Source organism: Podarcis erhardii, assembly GCF_964252035.2.
Source record: "Podarcis erhardii genome assembly, chromosome: 10".
In the NCBI taxonomy this organism is placed as follows: domain Eukaryota; kingdom Metazoa; phylum Chordata; class Lepidosauria; order Squamata; family Lacertidae; genus Podarcis; species Podarcis erhardii.
The window spans coordinates 4,387,034-4,410,494 of record NC_138500.1 but is presented as its reverse complement, the minus strand read 5'-3'; the positions used below and the strand labels follow the sequence as shown (position 1 = coordinate 4,410,494).

General features: G+C 47.8%; 1 protein-coding gene across 1 annotated transcript in view; it reads left to right on the top strand.

Annotated features, from left to right (window-relative positions):
* The window catches only part of LOC309351653 (cadherin-related family member 5-like), a gene marked incomplete at both ends in the record, with an annotated part of 44,224 nt that overhangs the window by 15,144 nt on the left and 5,619 nt on the right, over positions 1-23,461 (top strand). The window contains 7 exons of the mRNA XM_081879439.1: positions 1,605-1,775; positions 3,004-3,094; positions 11,019-11,131; positions 13,874-14,074; positions 15,537-15,668; positions 17,375-17,453; positions 20,925-21,115. Coding sequence (XP_081735565.1) covers positions 1,605-1,775; positions 3,004-3,094; positions 11,019-11,131; positions 13,874-14,074; positions 15,537-15,668; positions 17,375-17,453; positions 20,925-21,115 — 978 coding nt within the window. The remainder of the gene's footprint in view (positions 1-1,604; positions 1,776-3,003; positions 3,095-11,018; positions 11,132-13,873; positions 14,075-15,536; positions 15,669-17,374; positions 17,454-20,924; positions 21,116-23,461) is intronic.

Genomic DNA, 23,461 nt, shown 5'->3' with positions numbered 1-23,461 from the left:
CGTCTTGCGAAGCGGCTAAGAAAACGAAAAACTCCTTCGTCTAGCGAGGTTTTCGTCTACCGAGGCGTTTGTCTTGCGGGGTACCACTGTATTCCAACTGTGGTCTGACCAAGGCAGAATAGAGTGGGACTATGACTTCCCTTGATCCGGACACTAAACTTCTATTGATGCAGCCTAGAATAGCGTTAGTTTTTTTTTGCTGCTGCATCACACTGTTGACTCATGTCAAGCTTGTGATCCACTAAGACCCCTAGATCCCTTTACCCATGGACTGCTAGTAAGCCAGGTGTCCCCAATTCTAAGGGGAAACCCAGCCAGATGGGTGGGGTACAAATAAATTATTATTATTATTATTATTATTATTATTATTATTATTATTATTATATTGCTTTAAAAGAGGATTAGACAAATTCATGGAGAAGGAGAGGGTCCTCTGGGACTACCAACCACAATAACTCCTGCTTTGCTTCCCCCAGAATCTGAAAGCCACAGGGTGGGAAGAGGAGTCTTGGGTTCAGATCTTGCTGGAGGGTTTCCTGTTGAGGCATCTCGTTGGCCCCTGAATTGAATTTATTAATAGGGTCACAGACCAGCATCAACACACACAATAACACAGATCATAAAAAATATCAGAAATACTAGGGGCAATATGAATATAACAAAGCTCTAAATACAAAAAGTAAAATTAATTGTTCGTGTGTCCCCAGTAATTAACATTTAGGGGTTTGGTCATTATGGGATACCACATGGTTCCTGCGATTGATTGCAGACGCACAGAATTTAGCTACATTTAATGTAGTCTTGGGATTCTTGTCCTCTAGCAGTAGCTTTAAACTATGGTATTCCGATTCTTTCCTGGACTTTTGCAAAACAGGTGTAATAAAAGTCAAACGTATATCCTCGTAAAGACGACAACGTAATAGTACATGTGAGGCAGTTTCAACTTCCAACGAACCACAAGGACAGACCCGTGCTGTGTATGGTTTACCCTCCAATCTGCCCTGAAGTAAGGCAGAAGGAAGAACGTTAAATCTGGCGAGGGTAAAAGACCGTCTGTATTTGGGTACCTGAAGACCTGACAGATAGTTAGCTGGGGAAAAACCTCTCCCATGGTCCCTTATTGCCGGATGTTTGATCATTTCGCTCATGTGGCATTGTAATTCTACGTCCCAGATACGCTGGCGAATTGTAGTCCTAGCTTTCTCGAAGCCTGTCGCTATCAAAGTCTGCTGTGGGATCCCCAAGCCTTTAAGCTTTTCCAGCAGTGTAGCTTTCCATCTGGATTGGTAGGTATCTAATAAGGTTAAAGGTGCCAGCCCAACCGGAAAGAAAATAAGCTTTAGCCAATAATGGATCTTCAATATCCATATCTGAGTACTGATAGGAATTTGCCCAACCTCCAACCGGACCGCTACGTTGGATACGCAAGAGGGGATCCCCAGCAGGCTGCGGAAAAACTTAGTTTGGAATGCCTCTAAGAGAGTAAGGTCTCGTTGGCCCCTGTGAGAACAGGATGCTGGACTGAATGGGTCACTGGGCTGATCCAGCACACTCTTCTTATGTTCTTACACTGGGGTGTTTAACGTGAGCTTTCTCTGCCCCAGGAAATGAACACGAAGGAAAGGTACAATTCCTCGGCCAGGATCCACGTCAACGTGATGGACGGAGACGACCAGTACCCCCAGTTCCTGCCGTGCAACTTTCTGTCGCACGACGGGGTCGGCGTTTGTGTCAGCCCTGTCTACACCGCCAACATCACAGAAGGGGAGGTCAAGGTGAGCAGGGGCGTCTGGTGTTGAAAATGTGGTGCCTGCTGTTAAAAATGTGACGTCGTTAACAGAGAAATCTGAGGGCTCCCTTGCACAAAAAACAAGGACACCAGGCAGGAATACCAGAGCAAAACAGCAGCCAGTAGGCTTGGTGTTTATTGAAGACTGTCGCGACAGGACTCCCACCTGCCACAAGGTGGAACAAGATGGAAGCCCCGTACAAAAGAGAACCCAAACTTTTATTAGCTGCTAATCCCCATGTTAAAAAAGGTAAAGGGACCCCTGACCATTAGGTCCAGTCGTGACCGACCCTGGGGTTGCGGCCCTCATCTTGCTTTATTGGCCAAGGGAGCCGGCGTACAGCTCATGTGGCCAGCATGACTAAGCTGCTTCTGGCGAACCAGAGCAGTGCACGGAAACACCATTTACCTTCCCGCCAGAGCGGTGCCTATTTATCTACTTGCACTTTGATGTGCTTTTGAACTGCTAGGTTGGCAGGAGCAGGGACCGAGCAATGGGAGCTCACCCCCTTGCGAGGATTCAAACCGCCGACCTGCGTGGCAAGTCCTAGGCTCTGTGGTTTAACCCACAGCGCCACCTGTGTTACACCCCCACCAAACTACATCACTCATACATCACAGTTACATCATGAAAGGGGAGGTCTGGTGGCAGGAATCTGAGCATCCTGGACCCTGCCCCATGGTTCCCCTTGCCTCCACCAAATACCTATTAAGTGTAACAAAAGAGACATTTACATTTCCCTATTTCCCAGCCAAGTTCATCACACCCTTTTGTCTTCATCTGGGTTTGTTATTTCTGGAATGGCTACCTGTCTGGCACTCAGGTATCAGGATGCCAGGGATTATCACTCAGGCAGAGGGGCTGCTGAGTAGCTGAGCTCACATGTCTATATGAATTTCTGAAGTTTTCCCAGTGAGCCAGTACATAGAGACATTTATCAGTGAATTATTACATTTGGTATTGTGCAGCAGAGGCCTTTTGAATAGACAGGAAGAAACTGTGATGAAGTGTTTTGTGGGGCCAAATCACAAAAGTTACAAAAGTGATGGTGCTGGTTTTGGTAGTGGGCTGCATATGCATGATATCTGCTGGAGGGGCAACCCCCCCCAACCTATACATAAATTCCTGCAACAATGTGCAGGGCAGAAACTCGCTCCCCTGCCCATGCATATTTCTCTGCCTGCTTTCCCTGAAGGTTGTTTATCTCTTGCAGACAGAACCCCTCCAGTTCCTGCCTGGTCCCATCCACGCTGAGGACGGAGACCGCGACCTGAAGGCTGCCATCACCTATTCTATTCTCTCAGGTACTGGGGTGTGGAGTAAATGGGGTATGGTACACTTTCGTGGTGCCTCACGGCTTCCCTGGACCATAGCAGAGTAGAGCACAGTGTTTGCTACTGTGTGTCAGCGTGCAGAAAACAGAGTCCGTACATGGCTTCTTCTAATCTTTGTTGTTGTTTAGTCTTTTAGTCGTGTCCGACTCTTCGTGACCCCCTGAACCAGAGCACGCCAGGCACTCCTGTCTTCCACTGCCTCCTGCAGCTTGGTCAAACTCATATTTGTAGCTTCGAGAACACTGTCCCACCATCTCGTCCTCTGTCATCCCCTTCTCCTTGTGCCCTCCATCTTTCCCAACACCAGGGTCTTTTCCAGGGAGTCTTCTCTTCTCATGAGGTGGCCAAAGTATTGGAGCCTCAGCTTCACGATCTGTCCTTCCAGTGAGCACTCAGGGCTGATTTCCTTCAGAATGGAGAGGTTTGATCTTCTTGCAGTCCATGGGACTCTCAAGAGTCTCCTCCAGCACCAGAATTCAAAAGCATCTATTCTTCAGCGATCAGCCTTCTTGATGGTCCAGCTCTCACTTCCATACATCACTACTGGGAAAACCATAGCTTTACTATACAGACCTTTGTTGGCAAGGTGATGTCTCTGCTTTTTAAGATGCTGTCTAGGTTTGAATGGTATATATATATATATATATATATATATATATATATATATATGCATGCATATATATGTTATTTCTAGCTTTGCATTTCTTCATTCCCTTGACCTTGCAAACTTCATTCATTACATACTGATATGTTTATTCCAGAACAATGTTTTTTCATATACTCTTTAACACAGTCCCATTCTTTTGTTAATTGTTGATCTGATTGTCCTCTTAAGACTGCCGTTAACCTTGCCAAATCTATGTAATTTGATTTGCCATTCTCTTACTTAGTGTTTTAATCTTTCACATGCGTGGTTGTGAATTTTCCTCGATTTCCCTGTTTTATCTTTTGTGAGCCGCTTAGAGGTTTCTAGCTTTCACAGTCCAACAGTGTATGAATTATAAGAAATACCGTATTTTTCGCTCCATAAGATGCACATTTTTCCTCCTAAAAAGTAAGGGGAAATGTCTGTACGTCTTATGGAGCGAATGTGTGGTCGATCGCTGGCTCTTGCCCAGGCCTCCATTGCTGAATGTTCTGCAGACGAAGGCTGCTTGTTTCCCCAGCGATATGTGACTGGCTGATTAGTTTATCTGTCTGGAAAGTGTAGAAATGGCTCCCTTTCCTTTCCTAAAGAAGCTGCAGAACTGTGAGTTGAACCCCATAAAAACAGGATTTTTTCCCTTTGTAAAGTAGGCTCAACAACTGTGAGCAGATCCTCAAAAAATTGGGGCTTTTCCTCTTTGCAAAAGAAGCTGCACAACTTTGAGCTAATCCCCCCAAAACTGGGCTTTCCCCCTTTCCTCCTCTAAAAACTAGGTGCGTCTTATGGAGTGAAATATACGGTGAATGGCAAAACCAGAGTTTGCTCAGCTAAAGCACACTGCCGAATCTGTTCCCTCCAGCAAATTGAGGAAGGAAGGGAAGGTTTCTCCTGGCGCTGCTTAGCAGTAGCGTAGCGTGGGGGGGTGCAGGGGGGACCGGCCGCACCGGCCGCAACATCTGGGGGGGGCGCTCGCCGCCTCCGGAGTCGCCGAAGAGCCTCAGGCGCAGGCTGCAGCAGAGCCCCATGTCTCACGGAACCAGTGGCGTAGCGTGGGTTGTCAGCACCCGGGGCAAGGCAAGTAATTTGCACCCCCTAACCCGTGGATTTGCGCCCCCTAACCCGTGGATTTGCCCTAACCCCAGATGTTGCGCCCGGTGCGGCCGGCCCCCCCTGCACCCCCCACGCTACGCCACTGCGCGGAACCAACGAGCTGTGCGCGTGTCCGGACTGAAGGCAGCGGCTCTCAGCGCTTGCTGTGGTTCCCGCGCGTCAGGGCCGCGGAGGGCGCTCCAGGCAGCCCCTCCTCACAGCCCCGCCGCCGCTGCTGCTGCTGAAGCTGCTGGGCCATGTTGCATTTTCCTCTCCTCTCTGCCCTCCTCCTCCTCCGGGCAAGTGGCGTCGTTTGGGTGGCAGCGCCAGCGGCAACTCGCCTTAGATCACCTGACACGGACCCGCCGCTGCCGCCGTGGCTACCTTACTGTAAATACCCCAGCCCAGGCAGCAGCAAGAAGAAGCTGGCAGCGGTGGCAGGTTAGGCGTTAGGGGCGCAAATTACTTGCCTTGCCCTGGGTGCTGACAACGCACGCTATGCCGCTGCTGCTTAGATTACCGGGATGTGGGATCACATGTTCTCGCACGTGCCATAGCTTATTGCCAGGATATCTGGCAGTGAAGTGAAACTCCTCTGAAGTGCGTGTATTGGTGAAAATAACACACAAAGCTGCATAACATTGGGAATTTGTGTGTGTCTGTGTGTGTGCAAAATTGCATACTTGTCTTTATCAGAAGTTAAGATGAACTTTCATGATTTTTTATTTTTTAAAAAAAAAATAAATTGCTGTTTTATTGAAAAAAAATTCAATTATAAAGCAATAAAGTGATACAAAAAAAGGAGGGGGAACACACAACTGTGTAATGGGGAAAAATATTACATGAATATATACAAAAATAGCCAAACCCATACATTCTTTTAGAAATTTGATATTCTTATCGTAATACTGATGTAAATATTAATGGACCGCTATGTTTTGCATAAATTTATTCCAAATATTGTTGTATTTATCCAAGGAGAGTCTACATTCATAAGCAGTCCCTTCGTTTTTTTTTTTTTATAATAATTTTTATTAAGTTTTCACAACATAAACATAACAACATAAACATAACAAGAAAAAATAACAATACAACATAGAAAAAGAAAAAACACAGATCATACAAACTTGAAGACTTCCCCATACCTCTCCTGTTCTGCACCCTTATTTCACAATTCTCTCTAGCAACCCTTCAGTCAATTTTTACATATCCCCTCCTTAAAACTTCTTCCCTATGGTTTATAGTTTACAGCTGTAAATCTTTATTTCTTACCCCTCGACATCTTTTCAGTCCTTAATTTGACAACAATTCTCAAGATACACTTTAAATTTCTTCCAGTCCTCCTCCACCGCCTCCTTCCTCTGGTCACGGATTCTGCCGGTCATCTCTGCCTATAAGCAGTCCCTTCGTAGGTTGCAAGTGTTATCTTATTATCAATGTACTGATTGAAGGAGACCGTGTCTTCATTCTTCCAGTTCATCAATATCAGCTACCATTTGTTGTTGTTGTTTAGTTGTGTCCGACTCTTGGTGACCCCCTGGACCAGAGCACGCTAGGCACTCCTGTCTTCCACTGCCTCCCGCAGTTTGGTCAGACTCATGTTTGTAGCTTTGAGAACACTGTCCAACCATCTCGTCCTCTGTCGTCCCCTTCTCCTTGTGCCCTCCATCTTTCCCAACATCAGGGTCTTTTCCAGGGAGTCTTCTCTTCTCATGAGGTGGCCAAAGTCTTGGAGCCTCAGCTTCAGGATCTGTCCTTCCAGTGAGCACTCAGGGCTGATTTCCTTCAGAATGGCGAGGTTTGATCTGCTTGCAATCCATAGGACTCTCAAGAGTCTCCTCCAGCACCAGAATTCAAAAGCATCCATTCTTTGGTGATCTTTGGCCTTCTTTATGGTCCAGCTCTCACTTCCATACATCACTACTGGGAAAACCATAGCTTTAACTATACAGACCTTTGTTGGCAAGGTGCTGTCTCTGCTTTTTCAGATGCATTAGAGCGCCTAAAATCCCCCCAAAATTAAAGGGGATGAACTGTATTTTTTGCTCTATAAGACTCACTTTTTCTCTCCTAAAAAGTAAGGGGAAATGTGTGTGCGTCTTATGGAGTGAATGCAGGCTGCACAGCTATCCCAGAAGCCAGAACATCAAGAGGGATTGCTGCTTTCACTGCCCAGCGATCCCTCTTGCTGTTCTGGCTTCTGAGATTCAGAATATTTTTTTTCTTGTTTTCCTCCTCCAAAAACTAGGTGCATCTTGTGGTCTGGTGTGTCTTATAGAGCAAAAAATACGGTACATTTCTGAAATATAAAATAACAAACTAATAAAATAAAACCCACATACAGCAACAGTGTTTTGTGTTGTGCTGGCTCCTATGATGGAAGTCACGGTCCCCGCCTGCTCGCCTGCTCCCTAAAATATCCCTGGTTTGCTCCTTTCTATATATAGGGTGCCCACATTCTGCATGGACTGGTTGCAGGGCAACATGGGCAAATGGCTTGAGATACCTATTAGGTCCATCAATTACCATATAGCAGATATTCAACAAAAAAAAAACAGGACAAAGGACAGCTGGACGTAGAAAGGGTCCCATTACCTTCAGTGGGACGCAGGTGGCCCCGTGGGTTAAACCACTGAGCCTCTTGGGCTTGCCTATCAGAAGGCCGGCGGTTCAAATCCCCGCGATGGGGTGAGCTCCCATTGCTCGGTCCCTGCTCCTGCCAACCTAGCAGTTTGAAAGCATGTCAAAGTGCAAGTACATAAATAGGTACCGCTCCAGCGGGAAGGTAAACGCCGTTTCCGTGCACTGCTCTGGTTCGCCAGAAGTGGCTTAGTCATGCTGGCCACACTGTATGCCGGCTCCCTTGGCCAATAAAGCGAGATGAGCGCCGCAACCCCAGAGTCGGCCACGACTGGACCTAATGGTCAGGTGTCCCTTTACTTTTACCTTTACATTCTTCATGGACTGGTTGGATGGCAACATGTGCAAATGGCTTGAGATACCTATTAGGTCCATCAATTACCATATAGCATATATTAAACACAAAAAACAGTGACAATTTGTTGTTGACAAAGGACAGCTGGACATAGAAAGGGCCCCATGACCTTCAATATCTTAGGGCCTCATCAAACCTAAATCCGGCCCTGCAAGGACAGGATGAATGACCACATGCCATGGAGCATGGGGAGACAACCTAAGGCCTGGGGGCTGGATCCGGCCCAATCCCACGGACGGTCCGGGAATCATCATGTTTTTACCTGAGTAGAATGTGTTCTTTTATTTCAAATGCATCTCTGGGTTATTTGTGGGGCATAGCAATTCATTCATTTTTTTATAGTCCGGCCCCCCACAAGGTCTGAGGGACAGTGGACCGGCCCCCTGCTGAAAAAGTTTGCTGACCCCTGCCATGGATGCTTTAGCTGAGATTCCTGCAGAATCTCAGAATTCCACCATACTCTTTTTCACAAATGAGTACAGAGATGTGAGGAACCGAAAGTAAGAGCAGGTCAATTTATATATTTTTATGGCCCGCTTTATTTTTTCATGGTTTTTGAGATGTTTCGAACCGTTTCTAATAATGCACTTTAATTGCTGTGACCCGCCCGGGGGATAGCAATAAATGGCTGGTTCACCCGCTCCAACACGCAGTCGGATTCTGCAAAACTGTGTCACCCACAGAGCGCCGGCTGAACAATCCAATTGCCTGGCCCAATGGCTGTTCAGGGAGCAAATTGGATGGAAGGTGCTGGAAGCAGGTGCTGGAGGTTGGAGGTGGCGGGGGGGGGGAATTCGAATCCCTCCCCCCTGATGCAATTGGGAGGGTTATTAAACAGTTTAAGCTGGGCTGGGATTATGTGGCAGGTGGACCTAGTGGGCGGGGGTGGGGAGAAAAATCTTGAGGGCCCTCTCTCTGCAATATTCAGAGATGCACAAATTTCAAAGGTAGCAGTTTCTGAAGTGCAAACTAGGTCGTTTCTCCTTTTTTTGGTCAAATCTATTTTTTATTAAGTTTTACATTGCAAATTAAAATCTGAAGAAGTGTGCATGCACATGAAAGCTCGTAACAGTAACTAACTTAGCTGGTCTCTAAGGTGCTACTGGAAGGAATTTTTTAATTTTTAATTTTAATTTTATTTGTTTTGTTTTGTTTCGACTACGGCAGACCAACACGGCTACCTGCCTGTAACTAAACTCCAAACGTTAAACATCAGCACCATCATTTAGGATTCCCTGAATACTTTGACTCCCTTCCACCTTTCCATAGTTTCCATTATCAATCTTTTCTCAACTGCTTCCCTTATTTTCTCTCTTTTTTAAAAAAACCAGTCCATTTTAAGTACATATTTTTTTAGTACATTACAAGCATTACTCAAATCCTGCTAAAGTTTTTGGTTGTTTACAGCGTTCTCTTAAATACGTTATCAGTTTCTCCCATTCCTTCTTAAAGTTATTCTCTTCCTGGTTTTCCCGGTCAATTTCGTCATTTCGGGATCATCTTCATCTCTGGTCATCTTCTTTCCATCTCTGGGCCAGTAGTGTCCATACTGCTGCCATTGTACACTTAAATACAGTGGTATCTTGTTTCTCAAATGCCTTGGTACTCAAACAACTTGGAACCCAAACACTTCAAACCTGGAAGTAAGTGTTCCAGTTTGTGAACTTTTTCGGAAGCCGAACATACTCCGTCTGGAGTGTTGTGCTTCTGTTTTGAGTGCCACACTTCCGTTTTGAGCGTTATGCTGAGGTCTGTCTGTTTTTTCTATTTATTTTGCGGTTTTGTTTTTGCGGCTCTTTTTTGTTTTGTTTTTGTGCCTGTGTGGAACCCAGTTCAGCTCCTGATGGATTGTGTGACTGCAGTACATTGTTTATTGCCTTCATTTTATGGATCGATGGTCTCGTTAGATAGTAAAATCCATGTTAAATTACTGTTTTAGGGGTTGCTTTTAAAAGTCTGGTACAGATTAATCCATTTTGCATTACTTTCTATGGGAAAGCACGCCTTGGGTTTGGAACGCTTTGGTTTTGGAACGGACTTCCGGAACGGATTAAGTTTGAGAACCAAGGGACCACTGCAAATGGTAAAACTGCAGGTAGCTTTTAAGCAACATTGCGCAGGGACTGCCAAGCTCAGCCTTGGTTCCCCAGCAAGGAGGCACACGCCTGGTTTTGGAATGTTATTAAATATACCAAGAAAAAAGCCCACCAAGAACTCTGGCCAATATAAGTTTCAGCAGTGGGAGGGGTCCCTGCTCACAATTCAATAGTCAATACAGTGGTACCTCAGGTTAAGTATTTAATTCGTTCCGGAGGTCTGTTCTTAACCTGAAACTGTTCTTAACCTGAAGCACCACTTTAGCTAATGGGGCCTGCTGCTGCTGCCACGCCGCCGGAACACAATTTCTGTTCTTATCCTGAAGCAAAGTTCTTAACCTGAAGCACTATTTCTGGGTTAGCGGAGTCTGTAACCTGAAGCGTATGTAACCTGAAGCATATGTAACCCAAGGTACCACTGTAGTAACAAAAACTAATCCATTCAAAAGTATGTATTCTAATAAAGATTACAAACTCAAATAGAGATTACAAACACTAACAGAGATTACAAACTCAAACTCAAAGAGATATGTATAACACAATAATTCGTTAAAAATATTTTCTCTTTTTCACTCGACATTAATGTTGATCCTTATAATTTATCAGCTTGCAGATGGAGACTCAGTTTCAATCATAGCGCAGAAGTCAGAAGTCTATTATGGACTGGAAACCAGGACAGGGCCCTGTATTCACCTTCATCAGCTAATTTCTAAGTTTGGGGTTTGTAAGTTTGAAGACTTTTGGATAAATATATCCTGTTCTTTTCTACGTTTCTCAAGGATAACACGACGTGTGGGTAGATCAACGTGTATCTTGAGCTTTTCTGTGCACCTAAGATTCCTAATGGGAAAGCCTCTGGTTTCAAACTAGGTCATTTCTCATCAAAACGGCAAAAAATATATGAATTTCTCCCCCTGATGCAACAGAGATCAGGTGGCCCTCTGCCATGGACGCTTTAGCTGAGATTCTGGCATTGCATGGGGTTCGACAACATGGCTTTAGGAGGTTGCTTCCAAATCTAGTATCTTATGATTCAATGGTCCCTAACTTAACACTGCCTCCCCTTCCTTTCAGGTACGGACCACGGCTACTTCCACATGGACAACGTCACAGGCGCCATCACCATGCTGCGGCCGGTGGAGAGCAGGATTCGCACTCCGGTCTACAGCCTCAGTGTCATGGTAGGCCCCTGCAGCTGAGAGAGAAGTCATGGGTCCCTTTGGCTTCTTCGCATCTGGGCAGGAGGGGAAAATTGAGGTTCTCAACTCCCAGCCTCAGCCCCCAATCCTGCTGTGATTTATTTCGTTTATTTTTATGTCACAGGTATTTTTTTAACACTGCTTAGTTTTTGGTTCCGAATTGCTTTGAGTTGCCTTTGGCAAGAAAAAGCGGCGAATCAATTTAACCGATCAATCAATCAATCAATCAATCAATCGTCACCAAAGCCCCTAAGCCTAAAACACACATCTCAGTTCCTGTTAAAATGAGACGTTAGAAACCAGTTAGCCAGATTTCCCCCCGCAAAAGGAGCTGCTGAAAATATAAATATACATAATAAAAATTAAACTGCGTGTTGCGATAATACATGCCAGATCTGGTTACACGTCCAGGTAGGCTTGCTTAAACAAAGAAAATAATAATAATACCGTATTGGCCCGAATATAAGCTGTACCTGCAAATAAGCCACAACTTTAAAATTGAAAGGGGGGGCAGAGAAAAAAAGACAATACCTGGGCTACTTCCTGGGGTGGGGAGCTGCACTGCTTTCCTGGCGGCGTAAGTTTGTGAATATAAACCGCATTTTAACTTTTCATGGTTGGAAATTGGAAAAAAGTGGGGCTTATATTCAGGCCAATACGGCGGTAATTAATAATAATAATAATAATAATAATAATAATAATAATAATAATAATTTTTATTTATATGCCACCCACCTGACTGGGCTGCCCCTCTGGCCGGCTTCCAACAAATTATAAAACCACAGTAAAACAGCAAACATAAAAAACTTCCTGGGTGGCGCTGTGGGTTAAACCACAGAGCCTAGGACTTGCCGATCAGAAGGTCGGCGGTTCGAATCCCCGCGACGGGGTGAGCTCCCGTTGCTCGGTTCCTGGTCCTGCCAACCTAGCAGCTCGAAAGCACGTCAAAGTGCAAGTAGATAAATAGGCACCTCTCCGGCGGGAAGGTAAACGGCGTTTTCGTGCGCTGCTCTGGTTCACCAGAAGCGGCTTAGTCATGCTGGCCACATGACCCGGAAGCTGTACGCCGGCTCCCTCAGCCAATAAAGCGAGATGAGCACCGCAACCCCAGAGTCGGCCACGACTGGACCTAATGGTCAGGGGTCCCTTTCCCTTTATATGGCGAGGGCTCCAGTCTCGCCTGGCGTCAATGGGCAGGGAGTTCCAAAGTGCAGCTGCTCTTGGCTTTATTTCTGCCTTCTGCTTTCCGGCCTTCCTGCTCCCCCCATGAATTTTGCACCGCCGAGGATCAGAAAGAACGGCATGCACCCGCTCACTCCATTCCTCCCCCCCAAGAAAAAGCTTGCCCATTAATTGATTAATTGAAAACCCATCAAACATAAAAGGGAATAATTAACAGAGGGTTTCTTTTTATTTTAATTTTTTTTATTTAACATAATTATTACAAAATACATACAAATACATACAGATGAAACTCAGAAAATTAGAATATCATGGAAAAGTTCATTTATTTCAGTAATTCAACTTAAAAGGTGAAACTCATATATAAGATAGACTCATGACCTGCAAAGCGAGATATGTCAAGCCTTTATTTGTTATAATTGTGATGATTATACAGCTGATGAAAACCCCAAATTAACCATCTCAGAAAATTAGAATATTAAATGAAATCAGCAAAACAAGGACTGCAAATAGACCAGTATTGGACCTCTGAGAAGTAGAAGCATGCATATGTACTCAGTACTTGGTTTGGGCCCCTTTTGCATCAATTGCTGCCTCAATGCGGCGTGGCATGGATGCTATCAGCCTGTGGCACTGCTGAGGTCTTATGGAAGACCAGGAAGCTTCAATAGCAGCCTTCAGCTCTTCTGCATTGCTCGGTCTCATGTCTCTCATCTTTCTCTTGGCAATGCCCCATAGATTCTCTATGGGGTTCAGGTCAGGCGAGTTTGATGGCCAATCAAGCACAGTAATCCCATGGGCATTGAACCAGGTTTTGGTACTTTTGGCAGTGTGGGCAGGTGACAAAGTCCTGCTGGAAAATGAAGTCAGCACCCCCATAAAGCTCGTGTGCAGACGGAAGCATGAAGTGCTCCAAAATCTCCTGGTAAACGGCTGCGTTGACCCTGGACTTAATGAAGCACAGTGGACCAACACCAGCTGATGACATGGCTCCCCAAATCTCTTTTCTGATGAGAGCAGCTTTTGCATCTCACTTGGAAACCAAGGACCCAGAGTCTGGAGGAAGAACGGGGAGGCACACAATGCCAGATGCTTGAAGTCCAGTGTGAGGTTTCCACAGTCTGTGTTGATTTGGGGAGCCATGTCGTGAGCTGGTGTTGGTCCACTGTGCTTCATAAATGAACTTTTCCACGATATTCTGATTTTCCGAGTTTCACCTGTACATATATTTTTCAGATAAGCACACATATATAAAAAAGAACAAACAAAAAAAAGGAAGAAAAGAAAAAGAAAAAAGAAGAAGAAAAATTGGAAGAATTTCTTCCAAATTTATTCTACAAATATCTCAATAATAAAATTTTATGGATTGACTTCCCTCACTTACACTGCACACATACAAATTTGCTTTAAATGTATATAGGAAGTGCAAAGCCAAAGCCAGGAACAACCAGGGCTGGATTCAACCCTGCCTTGCGACCGAATTCTGCTGCAAACTGCCTTCTCTCTCTCCCTCCTGCCTGCTTCCCCCCCCCTCTCTCCCAGGCCTCTCAGGTGAACGATGCCAAGAAGTACGCCGTGACCGAGGTCCGCGTGAGAATCCTGGCAGCCAACAGCCACGCGCCACACTTTGAGAAGTCCCAGCACCAGGCCTTTGTCCACGAAGGCGAGAGCACGGCCTCTCTGGTCCTGACGTACAACAGGAGGGTCCTCTTCATCCTGGCCACCGACATGGACTTCCCCGACGTGAGTCACCTGGCTGTAGTTTGGGTGGGGCAGCCCAGAAAGGTCGCCATGGCGGGGAATCCTTGAATCACAGTTGGAAGGGACCCCGAGGGTCATCCAGTCCAACCCTCCAATGCGGGAATCTCAACCGGAAGGCATGCAGGAAGCCCCTGACCCCAGCAGCATATCCCGGGGATGGGTGCAAAGGAATTGTGCCCGTCTTGAAACCCTGGAGAGATGCTGCCAGCCAGTGTGGGCAACACTAAGCTAAAGGGGCCAATGGGCTGGCTCAGTACAGTGGTACCTTGGTTCTCGAACATAATCCATTCCAGAAGTCCTTTCGACTCAGAACATAGCTGTCAATGTTTCCCTTTTTTAAAGGGAAATTCCCTTATTCCGAACTGGATTCCTCGCAAGAAAAGCTATGACTCCCAAAATCATTCGAAAACCAATGCACGGCTTCCGATTGGCTGCAGGAACTTCCTGCACTCTAGCAGAAGCAGTGTTGGACGTTTGGCTTCTGAAAAACGTTGAAAAACCCGGAACGGTCACTTCCGGGTTTGCAGAGTTCAGGAGCCGATTTCTTCGTCAACTAAGCCATTTGAAAACCAAGGTTCCCCTCACGTGGGTCCTTTCTCCCCAGGGCTGCTTCTTTTTTTTGTTAGATCGTTTATTTATCTTCCCATAAAAGACATCCAATTAACATATCAAATCATAATGTCTCGCCAGAGTGGTACATGCTCTGGTTATCTCTCGCTTGGACTACTGCAATGCGCTCTATGTGGGGCTACCTTTGAAGGTGACCTGGAAACTGCAACTAATCCAGAATGTGGCAGCAAGACTGGTGACTGGGAGTGGCCGCCTGGACCACATAACACCAGTCCTGAAAGACCTACATTGGCTCCCAGTACGTTTCCAAGCACAATTCAAAGTGTTGGTGCTGACCTTGAAAGCCCTAAACGGCCTCAGAGGCCCAGTATACCTGAAGGAGCGTCTCTTTCCCCATCGTTCTGCCCGGACACTGAGGTCCAGCTCTGAGGGCCTTCTGGTGGTTCCCTCGCTACGTAAAGCCAAGTTACAGGGAACCAGGCAGAGGGCCTTCTTGGTGGTGCCACCCACCCTGTGGAATGCCCTTCCACCAGATGTCAAGGAAATAAACAACTACCAGACTTTTAGAAGACATCTGAAGGCAGCCCTGTTTAGGGAAGCTTTTAATGTTTAATAGGTTATTGTATTTTAGTGTTTTGTTGGAAGCCGCCCAGAGTGGCTGGGGAAACCCAGCCAGATGGGCGGAGTAAATAAATTATTATTATTATTAAAATAAAAAACTAAAATAAAAAAGGTTGGATTATCTTCCGAATTCTAATTTTTAATTTTGCGACTTCCCATAGTCTGAACCATGAAGCATGTCAAATCTCAGTCCTGCCTCTCGTCGATATTTCCATTTTCCACATCTCGATTTTATCTCTCCGTTTCTCCCCAGGGCTTCAACCCTGCGGTGCGGTACAGCCTCAGACGCCAGTCCAACCACACGCAGCTCTTCCAGGTCACCCCCGGCGGACTCCTCATCGCCCGCGCCGACCACCTGAGCGCTCTCCAGCGATACGCCTTGCAGGTTTGAGCCAAGCCCTTCCCCGCCCCCCAGCGACCAGCCGGGGGTCGCTCTCCTCTACTGTGCGGGAACAGTGGGAAACTGGCTCCCGGTGGGTCCGGTTGGGTGGAAGGCAGGGAGTCCAACAGCAGGTGGCGCCAGAGCCGAGAGCAGGAATCACAGCGTGAGCAGGGCCTTGCAGAGCCAGGCAGAGGCCCGGGCCAGGTAGATAATGTGCCCCCTCTTTTTTACCCTGGGGATAACTGAAGTCTTATAAATAAGTACCGTAGATTCTGGCGTATAAGACGACTTTTTAACCCCGGAAAATCCTCTAAAAAGTCGTCTTATACGCCGGGTATGGGTTTGCTGGGCAGTGGCAATGGGCGTTGGGTCCCACACTGGGAGGAAGCTGGGTGGCTACCTCCCTGTGTGGAGCAGAGCCCGCCATCCACTGCCGCTGCCCAGTGAAGCTGCTGCGTATTAGGCAACTGGGAGTATAAGTCGACCCCCCAAATTGGCAGCTGCCAATTTGGGGGGTCGTCTTATATGCCCAGTCGCCTAATACCCCGGAATCTACGTTAAGTATATAAATACAGTGGTGCCTCGCAAGACGAAAAGAATCCGTTCCGCGATTCTCTTCGTCTAGCGGTTTTTTTGTCTTGCGAAGCAAGCCCATTGATGGCTTAGCGGATTAGCGCTATTGGCGGCTTATCGGCTTTTAGCGGCTTATCGGCTTATCGGACAAGCAGATAAGCGGCTTAGTGGCTTAGAAAAAGGGGGGGAAAGGGGGGGAAGTCGGAAAAACTCGCAAGACATTTTCGTCTTGCGAAGCAAGCCCATAGGAAATTCGTTTTGCGAAGCGCCTCCAAAACGGAAAACCCTTTCGTCTAGCGGGTTTTTCGTCTTGCGAGGCATTCGTCTTGCAGGGCACCACTGTAATTTTCACATAAGTTATGCTGGCAAATACCGTATTTTTCGCTCTATAAGATGCACCAAGTTTTTGGAAGATAACAAGAAAAAAAAATTCTGAATCCCATAAGCCAGGACAGCAAGTGGGATCGCTGCGCAGCGATCCCGCTTGCTTTCCTGGCTTATGGGATAGCTGCACACAGCCTCTTCCAGCCGGGCAAGGGGAGCCTTCATTCCCTGCCCGGGAGAGGCTGCATGCAGCTAAGGCTCCCCCAAGAGCCGCACTCCCTTTAAAGAGTGCACGGAGTGTGGGGGGGGGCTCTTGGGGGCTGCTCCCTCCTTGGGGAAAAGCCCCCAAGAGCCGCACACACGCTCCATGCAGCTCTTCAAAGGGAGTGCTGAGCAGAACCTCCCGCCTGCATTCTTCCCATAAGACACACACACATTCCCCCTTACTTTTTAGGAGGGGGGAAGTGCGTCTTATAGAGCGAAAAATACGGTAATTTTATTTCAAGGCTTGAACCGTATCTGCATATAAAGACAAAATGGAAACTATAGTGCTTTTTAAAAATACATAGGGAATGTATGCTGACCGAGGCACCCTTTGGAATTGGGGCCCGGGCCAAGTGGCCCATATGCCCCCCCCCCCCTGTCTGGGCCTGAGTGTGAGAATCCCTGGCAGGCAGCCCTCAGCCCTCTCCTCAAAAACTCCCCAGGAAGGAGAGTCCGCCACCTTCCGGGGGAGACTGTTTCACTCCCAAATTACTCTTGGCACTCACCTGTGTGCTCCTGGTGATGCTCAGCTCTTGTTCCTCCTCTAGATCCTTGCGCGAGATGAGGAGTCGGGTGAGACCGCCAACACCACAGTCAATGTGGAGGTGCTGAGTCCTGGCCAGCCAGGTATGCCAGGGCAGGTGACTGGGGAGGTGGGCAACTGGGTAGGTGGGCTCCTTCTCTGCACATGGCCTCTCAGCTATCCATGAAGGGACATGCGCCCAATGCGTTGCTGAAGGCTGGCAGTACATAGCAATAGGCCCTTATTCCCTTACAGTCAGGCACAGGCAAACTCGGCTCTCCGGATGTTTTGGGACTACAACTCCCATCATCCCTAACAAATGGGACCAGTGGTCAGGGATGATGGGAGTTTTAGTCCCAAAACATCTGGAGGTCCGAGTTTGCCTATGCCTGTGTTACACACCACAATTGCCTCATTATGTAAATCATGTTCAGAATACCACAACACACACGTAACTGGCTGTAAAGTAACATCGGTAAAGGTAAAGGGACCCCTGACCGTTAGGTCCAGTGGTGGGCCGACTCTGGGGTTGCGGCGCTCATCTTGCTTTATTGGCCGAGGGAGCCGGCGTACAGCTTCTGGGTCATGTGGCCAGCAGGACTAAGCCACTTCTGGCGAACCAGAGCAGCGCACGGAAACGCCTTTTACCTTCCCACCGGAGTAGTACCTATTTATCTACTTGCACTTTTGACGTGCTTTCGAACTGCTAGGTTGGCAGGAGCTGAGACCGAGCAACGGGAGCTCACCCTGTTGCGGGGATTCGAACCGCCGACCTTCTGATTGGCAAGTCCTGGACTCTGTGGTTTAACCCACAGCGCCAACAGCGTCCCTTTGTAGGTGCAGCCATTGCGGAGGTGCTGGGTGTCTCTGTGGTTTAACCCACAGCACAACCGCGTCCCAAAAGTCCAAGGATAGTCAAGTCCAAAGATTGGTGGTACATCGGTTTTCGAACGTAATCCATTCTGGAAGACCATTCGACTTCCGAAATGTTCGGAAACTGAGGGGCAAAGGGCGATCTGCCAGTTCAGTAGAGAGAATTGTGAAAAACACCAGATACACACCGCGGAAGCAGTTTGACTTCCAAGCGCGTTTGAAAACAGAAGCATTCACTTCCGGGTATTTTGGCTTTCGAAAACTGAAATGTTCAGCAACTGAGACGTCCGAAAACCAAGGTACCACTGTATTATATAACCCTGGGGTTCCCAAACTTTTTTGGGGGGGACACACAGCCCTGTTGGCTTCCCAAACTCATCACCAGTGCCCCTACCCTACAAAGAAGCACTATTCAAAATAGCCATTTGCACGACACATTGAGGAATGAGAACAATACAATTCAAAATGAATTGCGCCTTTATTCCAAACCGAATCGAAACTCCTTGGTTTAATTAATTCCACAAAATCGCTAAACTTGCTCCAGCGATTCCAGCTTTTCACTGCCATAAAGTCGATGGCTAAAACTCACCTACCTTCCGGGATTGTGGTAAGGATCTATGCCAAAATGGCAAAAATGACCGAAATAATCTGAAATCAGGAAGGCCAGAATTTTAATAAGGAATGGGGAAAATTTATGATTGATCTTAAAAATCATTGCAAACAGTTTAGAATCGTTAGTAGGACTGGCATAACACTAGTAGTTTAATGGTGAATTTTGGATACGACGGAGATGTAAAAGATTTGGATTGTTATAAAAGACGCAGGAGGAAATGATTAATAGTAGGACCCACAAAGGGAAGAATGGAAGTCCAGGAGATTCTTTGGAATCTTGATTTTATGATTTAGGTTGGATATGTGAGTATAAAACGTTAATTTGAAAAACCAAATAAATAAATATATTTTTTTAAAAAAGGATTGTTGTAAGGATCTCTGACAACACGTCAGTAAGGCCCTTTGAACGATCAGCGCTTTGTAAATATAAGCAGTGGTCTTGCTGTTGTGATGGGCGCAGGGCCAGTGGTGAAGGAAGGTGTGTTTGTGTTTGTGTGTGTGGTCCACCCCAAATGTCACCACTGAGGGGGGGTGACAAAACAACAAAAATATGAGTTTTAAAAAAATAAAAAATTGGGCTCACGAAACTTGTTAGTTAAGTCAACAAACATTGCGTGGTGAGTTCCTGCCCCCCCCCCCCCGTGGAAATAAAGACACATGACATAATTATTAAGGTTAATGGGCTAAATAAGGCCACAACTTTATTGGTTACAGGTGATGAGCGGTATTGGCTTAGGCACTGGTCCTAACCAACTATATCTGGCTCCAGCCCTTCTGCTTGAAGTCCGGGAAGGGTTAACCACCAGTAGGGGGAGTCCTGCTGATGCACATCAACTAGGAACTCCCCCGGGGTCACTGCTAGGGGGTGTGCCTTAGGCCCTCACGTCCCCAGGCTTCGGACAGGGCCACGCCCCCAGGAATCCTTTACCGGGCTACCCTTCAATATGTGGGGCAGGTGATGGCGCTTCCTCCCCTCTTCCATATATGGAACAATACCAATGCCTACCTGCCAATACCCAGAAAGTTGTGACGATTTGCTATGAGGTAGGCAAAAACCAAGTGGCTGGTGCCAATTTGCCAAGTGGAAAAATTCCTACCAGGCCCCTAAATGGTGACCAACCAAGGTCCATAGCAAGGGCAAGGAAGGAAAACCTTATAGGGCGGGAGGGTGGGAAACTGGAACAGCTGGCAGGCGGGAAAGAGGGATATCCCCGGCCGCGTCCTGCCTTAAGTAGGGCAGGCCACGCCCCCAGAGCCAGCTGATTGGCTGGCCAGGGGATGACATGGCTGGGAATTTCCCCAATCGCGCGGGGCTGGGGTCCAGCCGCTGTGTGCATGGTGGGGTCATGAAGCCCACAACCCCATTTCCTTCAAGTGGCTTAACAAAACGCAGCTGGCACTGGGCGCTACACCGGGGCGGGCGGCGCTTCCTGCGGGGCCTGCGTGGGACTTGAGTCTGCCCTCCGCCTCTCCCTCAGCCGCCCTACGGCTGAGGGGGAGGCGGCGGAGAGGCTCCAAGCAGTGTCCCCCGCCCCAATCGGTGACTCGCCTGCCCCCGGCTACGGGACGTGCGCACCGCACCCGGCACCTGAGCGGATAGCTACTGTATTTTCCGCTCTATAAGGCGCACTTTTCCCCTCCTAAAAAGTAAGGGAAATGTGTGTGCGTCTTATGGAGCGAATGCAGGCTGCGCAGCTTTCGCTGAAGCCAGGAGAGCAAGAGGGATGGGTGCGCACTGATCCTTCTTGCTCTCCTGGCTTCGCTTCGCTGGAGAGGCGCTGCGCAGCTTTCCCTCTCTGCGCAGCGCCCCTTCAGAGAAGCAGGAGGAGAAATGGAAGGGGCTCCGTTTCTCCTCCCGCTTTGCTGAAGGGGCGCTGCACAGAGAGGGAGAGAATATTTCGTTTCTTGTTCTCCTCCTCTAAAACCAGGTGCGTCTTATGGTCGGGTGCGTCTTATAAAGCAAAAAAATACAGTATGTCGCTGTGCAGGACCTCTGCAGCCCTGAGCTCTCTCTGCACCGCTTATTGCGACTCAGAGTGAGACCCAATGCTCTTTCCCTCTTGCCCCCACCCTCTCCGCTTCCTGATCAGTCCCCCTGGATCCTCTCGAATCCGGGCACCAGGGGACGATGGACGCCGGGATCCTGGCAGGCGGCCTGGGGGCGCTGCTCTTGGTGACGGCCATCATCCTCTTCCTCATCCTTCGGGCCATGAAGAAGAGGCAGCGGCGCCAGCAGAACATGGAGCGGGCGGCTCTGGCTATGGAGAAGCACCCCAATGTGGTAAGCGGGAAGGGTGTGCATTGATGTGCAAGCTCCCAAGAGCGGGCGCCACGGGAGAGACACCGTGTCTGGAGCCATCAATGGGAAACTCCAGCTAAGGCGTTTGATGCTCAACGACAGCCCAGCCAAATCGTCTAAGCAGGGCTGGGAACGTCCCCCAGTCTGAATTCACGGCGAGAGCCACATACACAATCCCAGTCAGTTTGGACAGCACTGGGTGCAAAGGGTCTGACCTGGGCTGGATCTACATGGATCTATAAAAACATTATTAAATATAACATTACATAACTCCATTGATGATGACTTTTAGAAGACATCTGAAAGCAGCCCTGTTTAGGGAAGCTTTTCATGTTTACTAGACTATTGTATTTTAATATTCTGTTGGAAGCCACCCAGAGTGGCTGAGGAAACCCAGCCAGATGGGCGGGGTATAAATAAGGAATTATTATTATTATTATTATTATTATTATTATTATTATTATTATTATTATTATTAATACCCAGCCACTCTGGGCGGCTCCCAACAGAATATTAAAAACACGATAAAAGATCAAGCATTAAAAACTTCCCTAAGCAGGGCTGCTTTCAGATGTCTTCTAAAAGTCAGATAGTTGTTTATTTCCTTGGCATCTGATGGGAGGCTGTTCCACAGGGAGGGAGCCACCACCAAGAAGGCCCTCTGCCTGGTTCCCTGTAACCTTGCAGGGAGGGAACCACCAGAAGGCCCTCGGTGCTGGACCTCAATGTCCGGGCTGAACGATGGGGGTGGAGACGCTCCTTCAGGTCTACAGGGGTGAGGCTGTTTAGGGCTTTCAAGGTCAGCACCAACACTTTGAATTGTGCTCGGAAACATACTGGGAGCCAATGGAGATCTTTCAGGACTGGTGTTATGTGGTCTCGGCGGCTGCTCCCAGTCACCAGTCTGGTTGTCACATTCTGGATTAGTTGCAGTTTCTGGGTCACCTTCAAAGGTAGCCCCACGTAGAGCGCATTGCAGTAGCCCAAGAGGGAGATAACCTCCACAAACTCATCTAATCCTCTTTGAAAGCCACCCAGGTTGGTGGCCTTTGCTGCCTCCTGTGGCTATGAGTGCCATAGTTTAACAATGCATTGCGTGAAGAAGGACTTCCCTTTATCTCTCCTGACTGCTCAGAGAGACCCCCCCCCCCCAATATTTGGCCTGCTTCCTCAGAAAAAGAGTTTCCGCTGTCTCTAGATGCTCACAACACCCCCTTGCCTTTTCCTTCTGCTTTTCTCCTCTCTGTTCCTGGACTGCCTTCAACCACCCTCAGCTTTTCCCACCCTTACCTGGCCTTTTGACACTGCCCCCCCCCACCCCAGCCTGACACGAGGACCCCCCATTTCCAGGGATGCTCTGGCCTCTTAGATGTAGCTGGACTCCAGCTCAAACCAGCCTGGCCAATGGTCAGGGGAAGGTCATCGAGTTGGAAGGCACACCTGAGGGTCATCTAGTCCAACCCCCTGAAAATCAGGAATCTTTTGCCCAAGACGGAACTCGAACCCGCAACCCCGAGATCCAGAGCCTTGCACCCTAACGACTGAGGTGTCCCAGCAGTGGGATTTTTCTTGCAAAGCATAGGAGGAGGGGAGGGGAATAGCTGCGCACAGAAATTCCCCAAGCCCCTTTTTTTCGGGCTGTATACCAGTGCAAAGCTTTCTGCAGCCACAATAATGATTTTGCGTGCGTGAAATTTTGTGAACGGGAGCTTGAAGAATTCTCTGGCGTGGCCGTCCTGATTTCATTGTTCCCATGTGCAAATTCAGTTTAAATCATCATTGCATAGGCCTAGGGGTGAACGGGCCTAGGGGTGCCTTGCCCAACCTGGAGCCCTTCAGCCGCCTCGCGCTACAACTCCCAACATCCTCCGTGTCACATCTGCTGTGGCTGATGGCAATTGTAGTCCAAAAATCTGGAGGGTGCCAAGTTGGGGGAGGGCGCTCTAGACACTACTGGAACCCAGAAATCCTGACTTATCGACAACTATGGGAGAACGAAAAATCTCCAGAGATTTGGACAAATCACAAAGTCTCAGAGTGGTTTCACAAGCCCTCATGAACTGCCACCTGCTGGCCATTCCTAGAATTTAAAGCATTTCAGTTGCTATTTACGAATTTCGCAAACTGAATATACCACTTGGTTTTCTTTCTTTTTAAAAAAAGAAGTCGGAGCAATTTATGAAATGCGTGCATGCAAAATTTGTGCATGCATCTGCCTTGGGCCTCTTCCCCAAGTCCTTTTGCAGAGCCCTGGTTGCTTAAATTGGGTCATGCAACACCTTCCGCCCCGGTCAGGCTGTGGGTCCCCCCCCTCCTCTGGCCTGCCTG